Source organism: Dunckerocampus dactyliophorus, chromosome 4 (assembly GCF_027744805.1).
Source record: "Dunckerocampus dactyliophorus isolate RoL2022-P2 chromosome 4, RoL_Ddac_1.1, whole genome shotgun sequence".
Lineage (NCBI taxonomy): Eukaryota > Metazoa > Chordata > Actinopteri > Syngnathiformes > Syngnathidae > Dunckerocampus > Dunckerocampus dactyliophorus.
This window is the reverse complement of record NC_072822.1, coordinates 25,995,658-26,009,522: the sequence shown is the minus strand read 5'-3', so window position 1 is coordinate 26,009,522 and position 13,865 is coordinate 25,995,658. Positions and strand designations below refer to the sequence as shown.

At 47.6% G+C, this 13,865-nt stretch overlaps 1 protein-coding gene across 3 annotated transcripts; it reads left to right on the top strand.

Annotated features, from left to right (window-relative positions):
- Positions 1 to 245: 245 nt before the first annotated feature.
- Positions 246 to 13,383, top strand: vamp5 (vesicle-associated membrane protein 5). Of its 3 annotated transcripts, none has more exons than XM_054774718.1 (3): positions 246 to 336; positions 11,042 to 11,182; positions 12,797 to 13,383. In XM_054774718.1, the coding sequence occupies exons 1-3, from the start codon at positions 328 to 330 to the stop codon at positions 12,941 to 12,943; spliced, it is 297 nt and encodes a 98-aa protein (XP_054630693.1). In that variant the 5' UTR covers positions 246 to 327; the 3' UTR covers positions 12,944 to 13,383. The 3 variants fall into 3 exon arrangements, with proteins under 3 accessions (XP_054630693.1, XP_054630694.1, XP_054630695.1); XM_054774719.1 differs by lacking the exon at positions 246 to 336 and adding an exon at positions 670 to 976 and having other exon boundaries at positions 11,039 to 11,182; XM_054774720.1 differs by lacking the exon at positions 246 to 336 and adding an exon at positions 712 to 976.
- The last annotated feature ends 482 nt before the right edge of the window (positions 13,384 to 13,865 follow it).

Genomic DNA, 13,865 nt, shown 5'->3' with positions numbered 1-13,865 from the left:
CGCAAATGCCCTCCTCTGCAAATGGCGCCCTATGATAGCTCTTGCACACTCATGAAAGGCATTTTAAATTATAAAATGTACTGTATTGGTACTCACCACTAATGAATGATGAATAAAAATTGATTGATGAACAGCGGGGAACGATATATTAGTCAACACTTGTCAGCTAGTGTCTGCTAGTGAAGTCAAACTATTACCACAAGAGACACGTTTTCATTCTTTCATGTCATTGTTGGCACTGCACATAAGCCGGGAACACCCATTTGTGGCCATGCACGAGTCATGCAATGTTGTGCAAAAGCTTTGCTTCAAATGAACTTCATTTGAATGTTCCATGTAAGTATACAGGTACAGTATATGCTGAAAACAAAGTCAAGTTGTAGAAATGATGAGTGAACATTCATTATGCATTTGTTTTGCACCTGTTAATAACGATTGTGCTAGATGACTGGGTAAAGGAATGTTAAACAAAGCAGTGATGCATTGATTTACGCCTGGAATTTTCCAGGGCTTCTGCTCTTGCTTTAACGTTTAGTTTGATAAAGTGAGGCAACTAGATTAGATATACTACAGGTAACATTATCTGTGTAGTAAAACCAGTACGACAGGTTTGGTAATTTTGTGCTTCGGATACTGATAATCACAAGACTCGATTATCGATGCAATTCTAAAAACTACCCTAGGTATCGACACGACCAATATTTGGCACGATCCGCCCACTCCTCCCTCCCTTCTCATTCGAGGAATTTGTTTCCGGGGGTACCTGAACACATCTAGCGAACCGCACAAAGTGGTGTGTATTGGAAGTGACTGCAAGAAACAACGTGCAAGAAACGAGTAAAAAAGAAAGTCGAAACGACAAAAAGGGAAAGGCCACAACGTCGCTATTTCCTGTTCCCGGACTTGTTTTCAAGCTGTAGATGTTGCGGGTCGGGTGGCAGCTGCAACAGAACAAAACAAGAACGCAACAAAAATGGTGAGTGTTTTATGGCTTCATAACTTTTATGTCAGTGTCGACACTGGAAACACGCTTACGCCGGTTTGAAAGACAGGAAGTCCGAACGTGTTTTTAATGTCCACATTTTCTTAAACTACGTTTTTCGCTGTAACAACACAGCTTGGTGTTGTAATAATGTCATTTAAAGAGGCGGTGTGCGTCGGTGCCTAAAGTTAATGGCCCACAGCATATTGTCAAGATAAAACGACACGTGAGGTCACGCTGAAGTAAAATAGAAACGCCATTAATGTTTCCCACAGGACTGCAATCTATTTGTGGTGGTGTGTTGCCGGGCGTGGGGGTTCTAGATGACATCGTCATCTAATTCGCCTTATTGGCGATGACACATGTCATTTGTCAATATGGCTAAAAAAAACGGAATGCATATATTTTGACTCCAAGCTGTAATGTAAGCCGTTATAATATATATAATAAATATATATAATAAATATAACTGCCTAGCAAATCTTGACCAGGTTTAGGCTCCTGCATCGAGGCGCTGGCATGCTCTTCCCCCTCCAAACCCCTTTTTTACATGACACACATCGATTAGTTCCAGATCCTGTAACACTCCCCTTCTCTCTTTAAGTACCATTGTTTACTCATAAAAAAAGGAAGCTAACAAGCTAATAGGTCGGCGAGAGTTGTGGCCACCGTCTAATTTGCATAATTGGCCGTGACGAATGTGCATGTCATTTTAATGGACGCTGCTGAAGAGAAACACGAGGCAAAAACAGGAAAAGGAAAACAAATATTGTTTACAAATACAAATTAAGTTTGTGTTGTGCTTTTTTTAAGTCACAAGTAAGCTGGAGCTGCCTGTGAATACTTTTAAATGGGGGGGTGGGGCGGGGACGCCACAGCAGGACCCACTGCTCGTTAAGTTGAGCGAGTCTCCAAAAGTGTCCTATAAGATCAGAAAAGTCACTAGTCACTTTTTGCATAAGGACAATCTTGAGGATGTTAAGTAGCAGAGTTAAAATGCCATCTGCTGTATGGAGTTGTAACAACAAGTTACATTAACTTTGCATCCTTGATGAAAAGAAAAGAAGAGACTCGAGGTGAGAAACACTAGGGTTGGTCTCGCTGCCACATCGTGTCTTTGGCAACAATCATGTCTTCAGTGAATGCTAAAGTAACCTTAATGTTCATTTATCCCTTTCATTCACATTTGTGGCTTTTTGGAACGGACGAATTGGATTAAATTATTTCTTATGGGAAAAATTGATGTGGCTAGAGCCCGTTTCGGTTGGAGTCGGACCTTCTGGAACGGATTCATGGCGCTAACTAAGGTTCCACTGTATACTGTGTCCAGGGACAGGTGCCTTCTGCCATCTACATGGAGTGGAAAGGCATTTAATTGTTTTGTCTGTCACAATACGTTAGTGGCATAGATAGGTGAGCAAATAGTAGATGTGTAGGTGTGTTACCAGACAATACACGAGATTTGGTCTACGAAAATGAGAGGAGATTTTTAACATTACTTTTTAGAAAAGTACAATGAAAAAAAAAAGACATTATATTGCAGTCTACTAATTTAATTTCTACTTTACCTTGCATTGCTTCTCATGAGGCTTCACTCTTCTGCACTCGCCTCCACCCATCGAGACAAAGAGACTGTATGACTGACAAAAGGGCTCATTCCGTTCATGCCGTTGTTCTACGGAACAAACACGCCAAGGTGCTGAAAAGCAATGCACACAGTGAAACCTCTTCCTGCCTGTTAGGAGGCGGGAGACGAGGGAAACAGACACGCATGCACATGGCGATATATTGAGCCCGGCAAAATGATTGAGTTCATTTTTATTGATTGTGTGATTAATTCATTTATGAAGTGGGCCAAGTGCCGACGAGCCTGAATGAGAACTCGCAAGATCTTGTGACACCCCTAATTATTTGTAGTAAATAAATAATTTCCCGCGGCGCAGTGGTTGGGAATCACTTCTCTAAAGAATCAGTCAGTCATATTTTGTATATTACTACTGCTATTATGACATTATTATGCCTTTATTGTCAGTACAGTGCTTGATATGGTGCTACGGGGATAGTAAGATTCCTTACGATGGTGTGCATGAAGTAACATGATGTGGGTGTGGTTTCCCTGGCGACACACACAGCATTACATCAGGTTATGTTGGCAGGAGGGAGGGAGTGAGGAAAGGAAGGAAGCAAGGGGGGAAAATGCAATGGGCAGCCGTTCCTGTGCCGGCATCCTGTGCCATTAGACGGTACTAAAAGTATTGAGAAAATGAAATCAATTGAACCACAGGGCTTGCCCGTGGCAGGCAATGACACTGAATTCTGAACTTTTTTCTGCTTCAGTTTCCTGTCAGTGTCGGCTTCAAAGATGTTGGTTTCCTTTCTGTGTCACAATGCAAATGTCAAAGGGTTAGCGTACTCTGTGCGCTCTTGTTTGGATGAAACGTTCAGTTAGTAAAATGTCATATGATTGTACTGTAATGTTGTCCTGTTCTATCCCTGAACATGAGTAAAACTAAAATGATGCTATTTGGTAATAGCAGAAAGGACATTTTTGCACAAATACAAATAGACGGCACAGACATTAAGAATATAACATAAAGTGGTCAATACTTATAAAGCAAAATTTGTTCTGGAAGAAAAAGCACTCCATACGCTCTAGCGTTCTCTGGTATTACCATATCTAACTTATTGTGTGGAGATATGGGGAAATAACCATAAAAGTACACTTCACTCACTAACTGTGCTACAAAAAAGATCAGTTTGGACAATCCATAAAGCCGCGTATAGACGAACACACAACTTATTCCTAAAATTACAATTATTAAAATTTGCTGACCTGGTAAACCTTCAAACAGCTCCAATTATGCATAAAGCCCAATTCTTTTGAACAAGAGAGGAGAAATATGACATTAGGGAAAAATGAAATTTTAAACATTTACATGCGCGAACAATCTTAAGCGGATTGGAACGGATTGCGTAAAGAACACAAACTGTGCACTAAAATGAGCCATTTCAAGAAACAGTACAAACAGTTAATGTTTACAAAGCACAAGGAAGAATGGTCCTGAACCAGTGTGTACAGTATATACAATGCTATGTCTAACCACTCTTGCACTTACTTTTTTTTTTCTACCCCTGTCCTGTCCAGCCTTTAAAGCAGATAGAATTGTAGATCTAAATGCCAACAAGTGCACAACAGATTTACTCTGCCAGGGAGAAGTGTGATATACACTTCCCCTGTTATACATAATTTATTTGACTTACATGCTTGTTATTAAGCAAATTTTCAGTGACCGGACCGTAGCAGGAGGGGACAGAGAAGAAGGGGGGGGTGGATAAGAGGGGGACAAAAAAATAGAGACAAGAGACAAGGACAACAGCAGCAACAACAACAATTGTGACAACAAGAACAGAACAACAGAAACATACAGAACTACATCAGCAAATAAATGTCTGTGACAACTATAAAGACGAACAAGGACATAAGGACAAAGGACAAAATAATATCAACAATCAACAATGACAATGCTGTCAATGACAATCACACATAATAGCAGTCATGAAATGATGAACTATGATAGTGATCACAATGACAATACTGCATTGAAACAGACACACATAATAGTAGTCATGAAATGATGAACTATGATAGTGATCACCATGACAATACTGCATTGAAACAGTCACACATAATAGTAGCCATGAAATGATGAACTATGATAGTGATCACAATGACAATACTGCATTGAAACAGACACACATATAATGAAATGATTATCTATGATAGTGAACAGAATGATAATTGTAATGCGCATCATTGTAAAAAAAAAACTATAGTCATACTGCTGATACCACCGTTGCTGTAATAAAACCAACAACATAATAACACCCTGGTTAACTCAGTGAGTAATGTGGGGAAGGACGTATGTACTTTGAGTGTGCATATGTACAGGTATCTCTGTATGTGGGGAAGACTTCATATATATAAAGGTGCAAGAATGTGTGGGCGTGTAATTGTCACTGAGAATGCATGAAAGGAAAGGGGCTGCCCTCCACCTCCCAGAGAGCCCCGCCCCAAATAGCCAGGCCGAGCCCCCGCCGCCAGAAGGCCACCAGGCCCACAGGGGCAGGCAGCACAAAGATCAGCGCCCCAAGAGCCAGCCCAGAGAGCCCTCCCCCCCGGGAAGACCAGCAAGGGGCCGCAGAGAGGTAATCCCAGCCAAAGACAGGGCGCCAGCGGGCCGGAGGACAGCCAACCCCTGAGACCAGCGAGAGATCACACCCCACAAAGGCAGAGGAGTACCGGGGGCCACACACCAGCAGGCCCAGAGACGCCCCCACAACCGGAAAGAAGCCCGCCCACGCCGGAAGCGCCAATCCCCCCCCACCGCCACCCCCAGGGAGCGGAGCCCGCCCCGGGCCAACCCCCGCCCGACCTCCGACACAGGACCACCCTGCCCAGGGATGCAGGAGGCACACCCTCCACCCACCCGCCGGAGGCACGGGCGGCAGAGATGTATCACCCAGCACCCGACCCCACGGAGCAAACCCCTGTATGCCCCCCGTGCCAAAATAAATAACTAAAATAAATAAATAAATAAAAGCACACACACACGCACATACACAACCTACGCACCTACGTGCACGCACATACACACTCCTACGCACCCACGTGCGCACACACATGCACACGCACGCACGCACACGCGCACACACACACATGCGCGGGCACGCACACACACACGCGCACACACACAGTAGTCGACTGCCCGACACCCGGAAGCCTTGCCTTATCCCCCGTTGGTAACCCAAGGAGCAGCAGAGCCGGGGACCCTGGGGTCCCAGACATACAATCCAGAATCCAGGCGCGGAGAGCGCGGACCGCCGGGGAGCAGGAAGACACCAGGCCACACCCTCCCAACGGTAGGACGCCGCCAGCAAGGCAGACAGAGGAGTCGGCGAGGAGGAAAGCGGGAAAATGAGCAAGCCGGCGAGCAAACGGGCGAGCAACCAGGCGAACCACCACACAGCGCCAACCGACACCCGTGGGGCAGCAAACCCCGGAGAGGGAGCGGGAGCACCGCACCCCAAGCCGCAAGGAGGCCAAGCACCAGAGCCGAGAAGGCGAGACCACCAGCAGACCAGCCGACGGACCCCACCAGCCACCAGAAGCCAGACCAGCCACATGCCACCAGAGCCGACAGCGCACCACCCGCGCACCGGAGCCCCACCCCCGACAAGCCCGCAGACAAGCCCCTGCGGCGGCACGCAGGCCACCCGCAGCACCGGCACCACCCCCCGGAGACTGCCAAACCCACCCCAAGAGCGCAGAGGCGCCCGCGGCACGTGTCAGTCCAGGGGAAGCACTGCAAGACGCCCCCCTGGCGCAAGCCCTGGCATCAACAGGCCCCAGAGAGCCACCCCAGGGAAAGGCAGGCGAACCAGACAAAGTCATCCCACAAGCCAGGCCACCCCGGGCGAGCCACCGCGACGGCCAGTTCCCTGGCCACACCCCCGACCCTGGCGGGCAGGCGCCGTGGAACAGGCACGAGGCACCCCAATCCAGCCCGCCCCACCCGTGTATGTGATAAGGTGTGATTGTGTCTATTATGCAATTAAAAAATAATAAATAAATAAAATAAAATAAAAGAGGACAGCTATGAAGAGCTGGTCTCTGTGTCCCTGAGGGGTGTATCTGTGTGCATATATAATAGGGGTGTATGTGGATGATAGCTAATGATGCAATTAAAATCGGGGGACAGCTGCCGCTCGGAAGGCCCCTCACCTGACCAGCCCCCCCAAACCCTAAGCGTCTACTGTGCGATTAAATTGGGGGGCAACAGGTCAGTGGTACGGCAGAGGCAAAGGAGCCCCACAAGGCAGCTCCCCTCCCCAACCACGCCCTACAGTAGGCCACCCCCCAAAGTCGTATATGTATGTGAGGTGGTGCAGTGGAACAGGAAGGACGGAGGCCCCATACCCCAACGCCGCCCAAACCGAGCAGGGGGGGACCAACGACACATAACCGACCGGCCACCCACCACAGCCCAGGCTCGGGCGAGCCACAGGCCGCAGGACACACCACAGGCCCTACTCGGCCCGCCAGGATGCCCAGTCCGGCCCACCAAACCCCCCAGAGGCGATACCCCCAGCAACCCCACAACACCGGAGCCCCACCGGAGGTAGCATCCACAGCGCCACCCCCAAACCGCCAAACACCACGGACCAGCCACAAGCCCCAAGGCAGATCCGACCGCCACCAGAACAGCGGGAACCGCGCCCACGCGCCCCCTGCATACCACCACGGCCGGCAAGGGAGCAACACTACGGCGACCACAAGAGCACCGGACCCCACATAGAGCGGAGCGCGGCCACACCCACTAAGCACGCAAGCCAGAGGCGCCAGGGAGGGACAGAGAAGCAAGCACCGCACGACAGGGCCCACGAGAGGAGCGACCCCCCGCCCGGCACCCAAGCAGCTGCCCCCGCCCCGCCACGCTGCAGACCGGCCACCACCCCACCCCCCGCCCATCCACCAACACGCCAAGGGAGAAACCCCGGAGGGAGGAAGACAACCGCCAGCCAGTAAGCAGAGACCAGCCAGACACCAGCAGGTATCAGGGACCACTCGCCAGTCCCACCCCGAAGCCCTCGACCAAAGCCACCCCAGACCGCCCCACCCCGGAGCAAGCATCCCCCCGCCAATCCCGGCCAGCGCCACGCAGAAGAACACCACGCCGCCCGCCCGCGGCCCCCACACCCCCCGCCCACCAAGCCACAGCGCCCCCATCCCTGAGGGGAGAAAGCAAGGGATCCCCCCAGCCCAGCACCACGCACCCCCCCACCCCAAGCTCAAACCGCACATCCGCGCTCCCAGTCACCCGGGGGACAGCCACAGGCGCCGGAGGACAACAAACAGCTCCCACCTGTCACACATACACCACACACATAAATCAGTAAAATAAAATAAAATAAGTAATAAATAAGTTTTAAAAAAAAAGGGGCAACCCGGGGGGGGGGGGATAGCTTCACAGGGGCAGCTGGGCTCCAGCAGCCACGCCCCCACCAGGGGGAGAGGCCGGCCCCCACACCCCACACCGGACGACCCCACGCGGGAGGGCCCAGGGCAGGGCAGACCCCGCCCCACCCCCAGAGGCAAAGGAGGCAAGGGAGAGCCAGCGCCATCAGCCGCACACGGCCCCCCCCCCCCCCCCCCCCCCCCCCGGGTGGGGGCTGCGGGCGGATGGTTGTGTGGGTGCCTGTGTGTTCTTCTGCGTGGTGCTGACCGGGATTAGCGGGGGGATGCTTACTCTGGGGTGGGGTGGTTGGGGGTGGCTTTGGTGGGAGGCTTGGGGGCAGGTCTGGTGGGGGCCTGGTGGGCAGTCCCCGCTACTTGCTGGTGTCTGGCTAGTCTCTTGTTTCCTGGCTGGCGGTTGTCTGCCTGCCTCCAGGGTGTCTCCCTTGGCGTGTTGGTGGATGGGCGGGGGGTGGAGTGATGGCTGGTCTACGGCGTGGCGGGGGGTGGGCGTTGGCGTGTGCTTTGTCGTCCAGCAGGGGGTCGCTCCTCTTGTGGGTACTGTCATGTGGTGCTTACTTCTCTGTCCCTCCTTGGTGCTTCTGGCTTGCGTGCTTCGTGGGTGTGGCCGTGCTCCGCTCTATGTGGGGCCCGGTTCTGTTGTGGTTGCTGTGGTGGGGCCTCCCTTGCCAGCCGTGGTTGTGTGTGTGTGCCGCGTGGGCGCGGTTCCTGCTGTTCTGGTGGCAGTCGGGTCTGCCTTGGGGCGCGTGGCTGGTCCGTGGTGTGAAGAAGAAAGAATGTCAAATGTATGTATTGTTTAAACACAGACCAAAAAAAAAGACTTGCTGAATGACATCTTTTTGTTTGATGGGATCAGTATTTTACATTCTACATTGTATACGTACTGTTATATTTATACCTGTTAATTTTTTATTTGGAACATTTAAGTTTTTACGTGTCTTAATGTTGCAAGAAATGGAGGTGGAGCCACCAAACTGAGTTTCGTTGTATCAGATTCAGCCTTAATGGCCAAGCATTCTTACACAAAACAAGGAAATTGACTTAAGACTTAAGAAATAAATAAATAGTTAAGAAGTAATTCAAGAGTAACATTCAGATGTGCAAATGAATAATAATATAATGATGCAATTCAGGTAAGTGGGTGTGTGATTTCCTTTGGTCAACACTGATGTGTTCAGGTATTGATCAGAGAGACAACTTGGGGCAAGAAACTGTCTCTGTGCCTGGTGCCTGAGGGAGGAGGAGTTTGAACAGTTTGTGTCTGGAGTGTGAGGGGTGTGCAGTGATGTTCCCTGGACTGATACAGGTCACATATGGAGGGAAGGTTTGCTCCAATTATTTTTTTCTGCAGATTTGATGGTCCTCCAGTCTGTTCCTGTCCTGCTTGGTTCCAGATCCAAAACAGCCAGTGATGGAAGTGCACAGAACAGACTGAATAATTGCGTTGTACAACTGGATCAGCTGCTTCTGGGGCAGATTGAATCTGCTGAACTGCGGGTTCAGCTCCAAATGGGTCTAACCACACCAGAGGACCAGTTGGTCCACCTCCCGCTGTCCCGGATGAGGCCGATGACTGCAAACTGCAGGAGTTTCACAGAAGGGTCTCCTGAGGTGCAGCCATTAGTGTAGAGAGAGAAGAGCAGTGGAGAGAGAACACGCCAGTGCGGGTGGTCTTACCTGCTGGCTCCTGTTAGTCAGTATACTGTTTGAAATGACAATCTGATCTGGTTGCCGTTTAACGTTGGTAACTCTGGTCTACAGTCCAACACGGTTGGTGCAGTAATGCGCCTCAAAGCTGGTTACCACTCGACTCCCGCCACCTGCGCTTTGAATGTTGGATATTAGGCTCTGTAGCTACAGCGGTAGTTCATTGCATCACAAACATTACTAAACATGTTGAAACGGCTGCAAAAACCTTGGAAATTCCTCTGTTGGAGCATGAATAGAAGCTAGCGGGGTTGGCTTAGTTTAGCAGAGTGTGCTTGTGCAGCTGTGTGTGTGTGTGTGCGTGTGCGCGCAACTCAGGCCCGATGAGAATATTTTCACTGTGTTGTGTTTTACCGCTTTAATTTTTTTTCTTACAAAAGCCAAGCAACCCAACAATACTGCCATGTAATAAAAAAGTAAATTCGGCAATAGTAATAATAATACATTTTATTTAGAAGCGCTTTTCTAAAAACTCAAAGGCACTTTAAATAGAGCAAGCAATGCAATCAATACAATGTACCATAAAACAGAAGAATACAAGACATATACAGTTAAAATGAGAATAACTAAGCAAAAATGGGATTAACCATAATAAGCAAGTTTGAAGAGATGGGTTTTAATATGAGACTTAAAGGTGGACAGGTCAGTGCAATTACGGGCAGGTGGATTTGGTGGATATGTAGAGCTCGCTATCGTCGGCGTAACAGTGAAACTGAAGACCATGACGGCGGATGATGCTACCGAGGGGAAGCAAATACAGGATAAAGAGGAGGGGGCCAAGCACCGATCCCTGGGGGACACCTTGGGACAGGTGGGCAGTGGAGGAGGAGCAGTGGTTGATGTGTATGAATTGATGACGGTCAGTGAGGTATCATTGAATCCAGGTGAGTGCAGTTCCAGTGATGTTGAAGGTGAATGAAAGGCTTGAGAGGAGGATGGAAGGACTGATAAAAAACACATTTTTATGTGTGTCTCAATTACTCGTAGATTTTCGCCATTCGCAGGTGCTCCCAGACTCTACAGTACTGAATATTTTATGCTTTATTTACACGTACCTATAAATTATTGCGCCTTAGGGCAAATGGGATGTGTTTTCTGCAAAAAAAAAAAAAACACAAAAAATTATATTTTTGGAGAGAAAAAGCATAACTGGGCGGGTTTGCCCACAAATTAATTTTATTTTATTTTTTGTACCAAAAATGTTCACATTTGCAGGGATATGAATGCAGAATATGACTAGTATACACGGTACTTAACTTATGTCTTGAGCAGACTAACCTGTGTGTCTTTATCCATGCTTTGGTGTGTTTGCACAGCAGAATGGGAAGAGCCGTCTGCAGCAGTTCCAGGAGGAGGCGGAGGAAGTGAAGGACATCATGCTAGACAATCTAAACAAGGCGGAGGAGCGATCCGGCAAGTTAGGCGACCTAGAGAGTCGAGCTGATGATCTGCTACAAAAGGTTGGCAGTTACTACAATTTTTTTGTCTTGCATACGACTATTTTCCCTTTGCTTCATGGAAATCTATTGGCTGAAGACATCATGGACCCTTTCCACATGCATTCAGGGAATCAAACAGGGGAACGTCCAATTGATAGTTTATAAATACACCATAGGTGGAGCTGGAAAGGAAAACAAATGTACAATTTACATCCTGATGGTGCTTTATGGTGCTATTTTTAGAGAGGTATTTCCTTTTGTTTCCTAAGATGAAGTGAGTGGGTCTCCCTGAGTATGACCGTGCAGGACGTGCTATGAGGCCTGTGTTTGTCCGGGGGTCGGCATAGGGGTTACACCGTTCCCACATCTCCCTAACGAGCAGTTATGTCACAATGTAGGCCATTTGTGGAAGCTGCAACATTTCACGCTTCAATAGTCTTTGAGCTCACACCTCAGAAATCCACTGATTTGATACCTGATGTTGTCTAGAACTTCATTACCGATACCGATATAGGCAGCAGCTCTTCCTTTGAACTCATTTGGTGTAATGAACACATTATGCTTCTTCTAACAGATGCATTTCTCAAATAAACACACTTTGTACAAAATAAGACAAATACTGATCACCAAAAAAACAATACCAATATGATCAGGTTTCAAATTTTTATGCCAATATCAAAACATCTCTAATATTTTATAGTGGATCCCCTGACACTTGTTTGTGACTATTTGTCCGCCAGAGAAATTACGATCTCTCAGCTCTCAATTTACCAGTGGATCGACTGTTCCTACCCTCACCTTTGGGTAGTGACCAAAAAGACAAGATTGCAGGTACAAGCGTCTGAAATAAGTTTCCTCCTTAGGGTACCTGGGCTCTCCCTTCGAGATAAGGTGAAAAGCACTGTTATCCGGGATAAACTAGAGTAGAACCGCTGCTCCTCTGCATTGAGAGGAGCCACATGAGGTGGCTCGGCCATCTGGTCAGGACGCCTCCTTGGGGAGGTGTTCAGGGCACGTCCAACCGGTAGGAGACCTCAGGGAAGACCCAGGACACGTTGGAGACACTATGTCTCTCAACTAGCCTTAGAACGCCTCAGGATTCACCAGGAGGAGCTGGACGAAGTAGCCGGGGAGAGGGAAGTCTGGGCTTCTAAGGCTGCTGTCCCCGCGACTCGACCTTGGATAAGTGGAAGAAATTGGGCGGATGGATGAGAGGGGCCCACAACAATACCCACTGCTCGTTGAGATGAGCGATACATGCTTACATTTCAAAATCTACAAAAGTCTCCGCTAGCTTTGTGGCTAGTCGCTTTTTTTAAAAGGAGTATCAAACTCGCTAAATATCGCGACAAAGTCTCTTAGTCGGCAACGCTCCTGCTCCAGCAGGCATAAGTTCAGACTTACACTAAAAAGTAGAGCAAGGATCTGCTGTGCACATTTTATAAAGCTGGAATTGGATTTCCCTTCAACGGTCTCTAACTGATGAGTAAAAGAGTAAAAGAGATCCATTTTTGGTCTCAAGCCCAGATTGCGTGTTGACACAACTTTCCCAGCACCAGTTGTTTGTGTAATAGACAGACTTGCATCACAAAGCAGCATGAATGTAACATTCTCCCTCTTGTCTGTGCTTTCCAGAGTAAAGCTTTTGAAAAGAAATCCAACCAAGTTAAAGAAACACAACGGTGGAAGAACAAGAAGATGAAAATTGCGTTCATTGCAGTTGGAGTGGCCGTGATCCTCATCATAGTTGTCATAGTCGTCATCTTTGCTGTTGCAAAATAGCACACTCCTAAATGGACGGAAGGTGGAATACTGGAACTGTACAACCTGAAAAAAGTCCATACTGTGTGAAAGTTGAAGTCTGTGCTAACTCTTTGTTTAGATTATTTATGGCACAGGAGGTCTCACTCTTTGGTAAGTTAATATGGTACCATCGATAGCTGCTTCTGTTCATTTTCGACAACTTTGTACTGTTAGGTTGCTTCCACCCCACACTGAAAAGACAAGCACCAACCAATTGATGAACTCAAAAGTTGAGCTGTCAGAAATCAAAGGTCCCTGGTGTTGTGAAATAGAATTCACATTTTTAGGGTTCATTCGTCTTGTTTTATCAAAAGAAAAAGAGCGTTCTGTCTTTCTGTCTTTTTGTCATTTTACTAAAAGTTTTGGAACCTATCAATTGACCAGTCTGATTCACTGCATAAACATTTGACTCAAACCAGTGGCAGATGTGTGCATTTTATCCTATTTTCATGAATGCTTATTTGGGAGATTCACAGTCTGTTGTTTAATGAAGTGGCTGACAGGGGCAAATGTGCAGCAATGTCCGTACTCCAAACACTCCAAACATATTATAGTAACTTGTACTCCAGAGTATCCTCAAAGTCGGACCTCATCGATGACGTGTAATGAGGTTCGTGGCTGGTGAGGCACTCACTCCTTTGGAGTTTTTTAAATTACCGTATGTTAGTACAAAACTCTTTAAGAGGATAACAAGATAAAGAAGCAAATTTAACTTGGGTTAAAAACATGTTTTGTTTTCAAATACTTCTAAGTCCCATTTATTTATTTTTTATTCACTGAAAAACATTTGTGTTTTTACCTTTTTAATTGTACAGTATATGAAGTACACATGCACATTATCCTTCGCCAGGAAAAGTTCTGATACTTTGTTGTAAAAGTCTGATGACCTTTCTGGTAAACT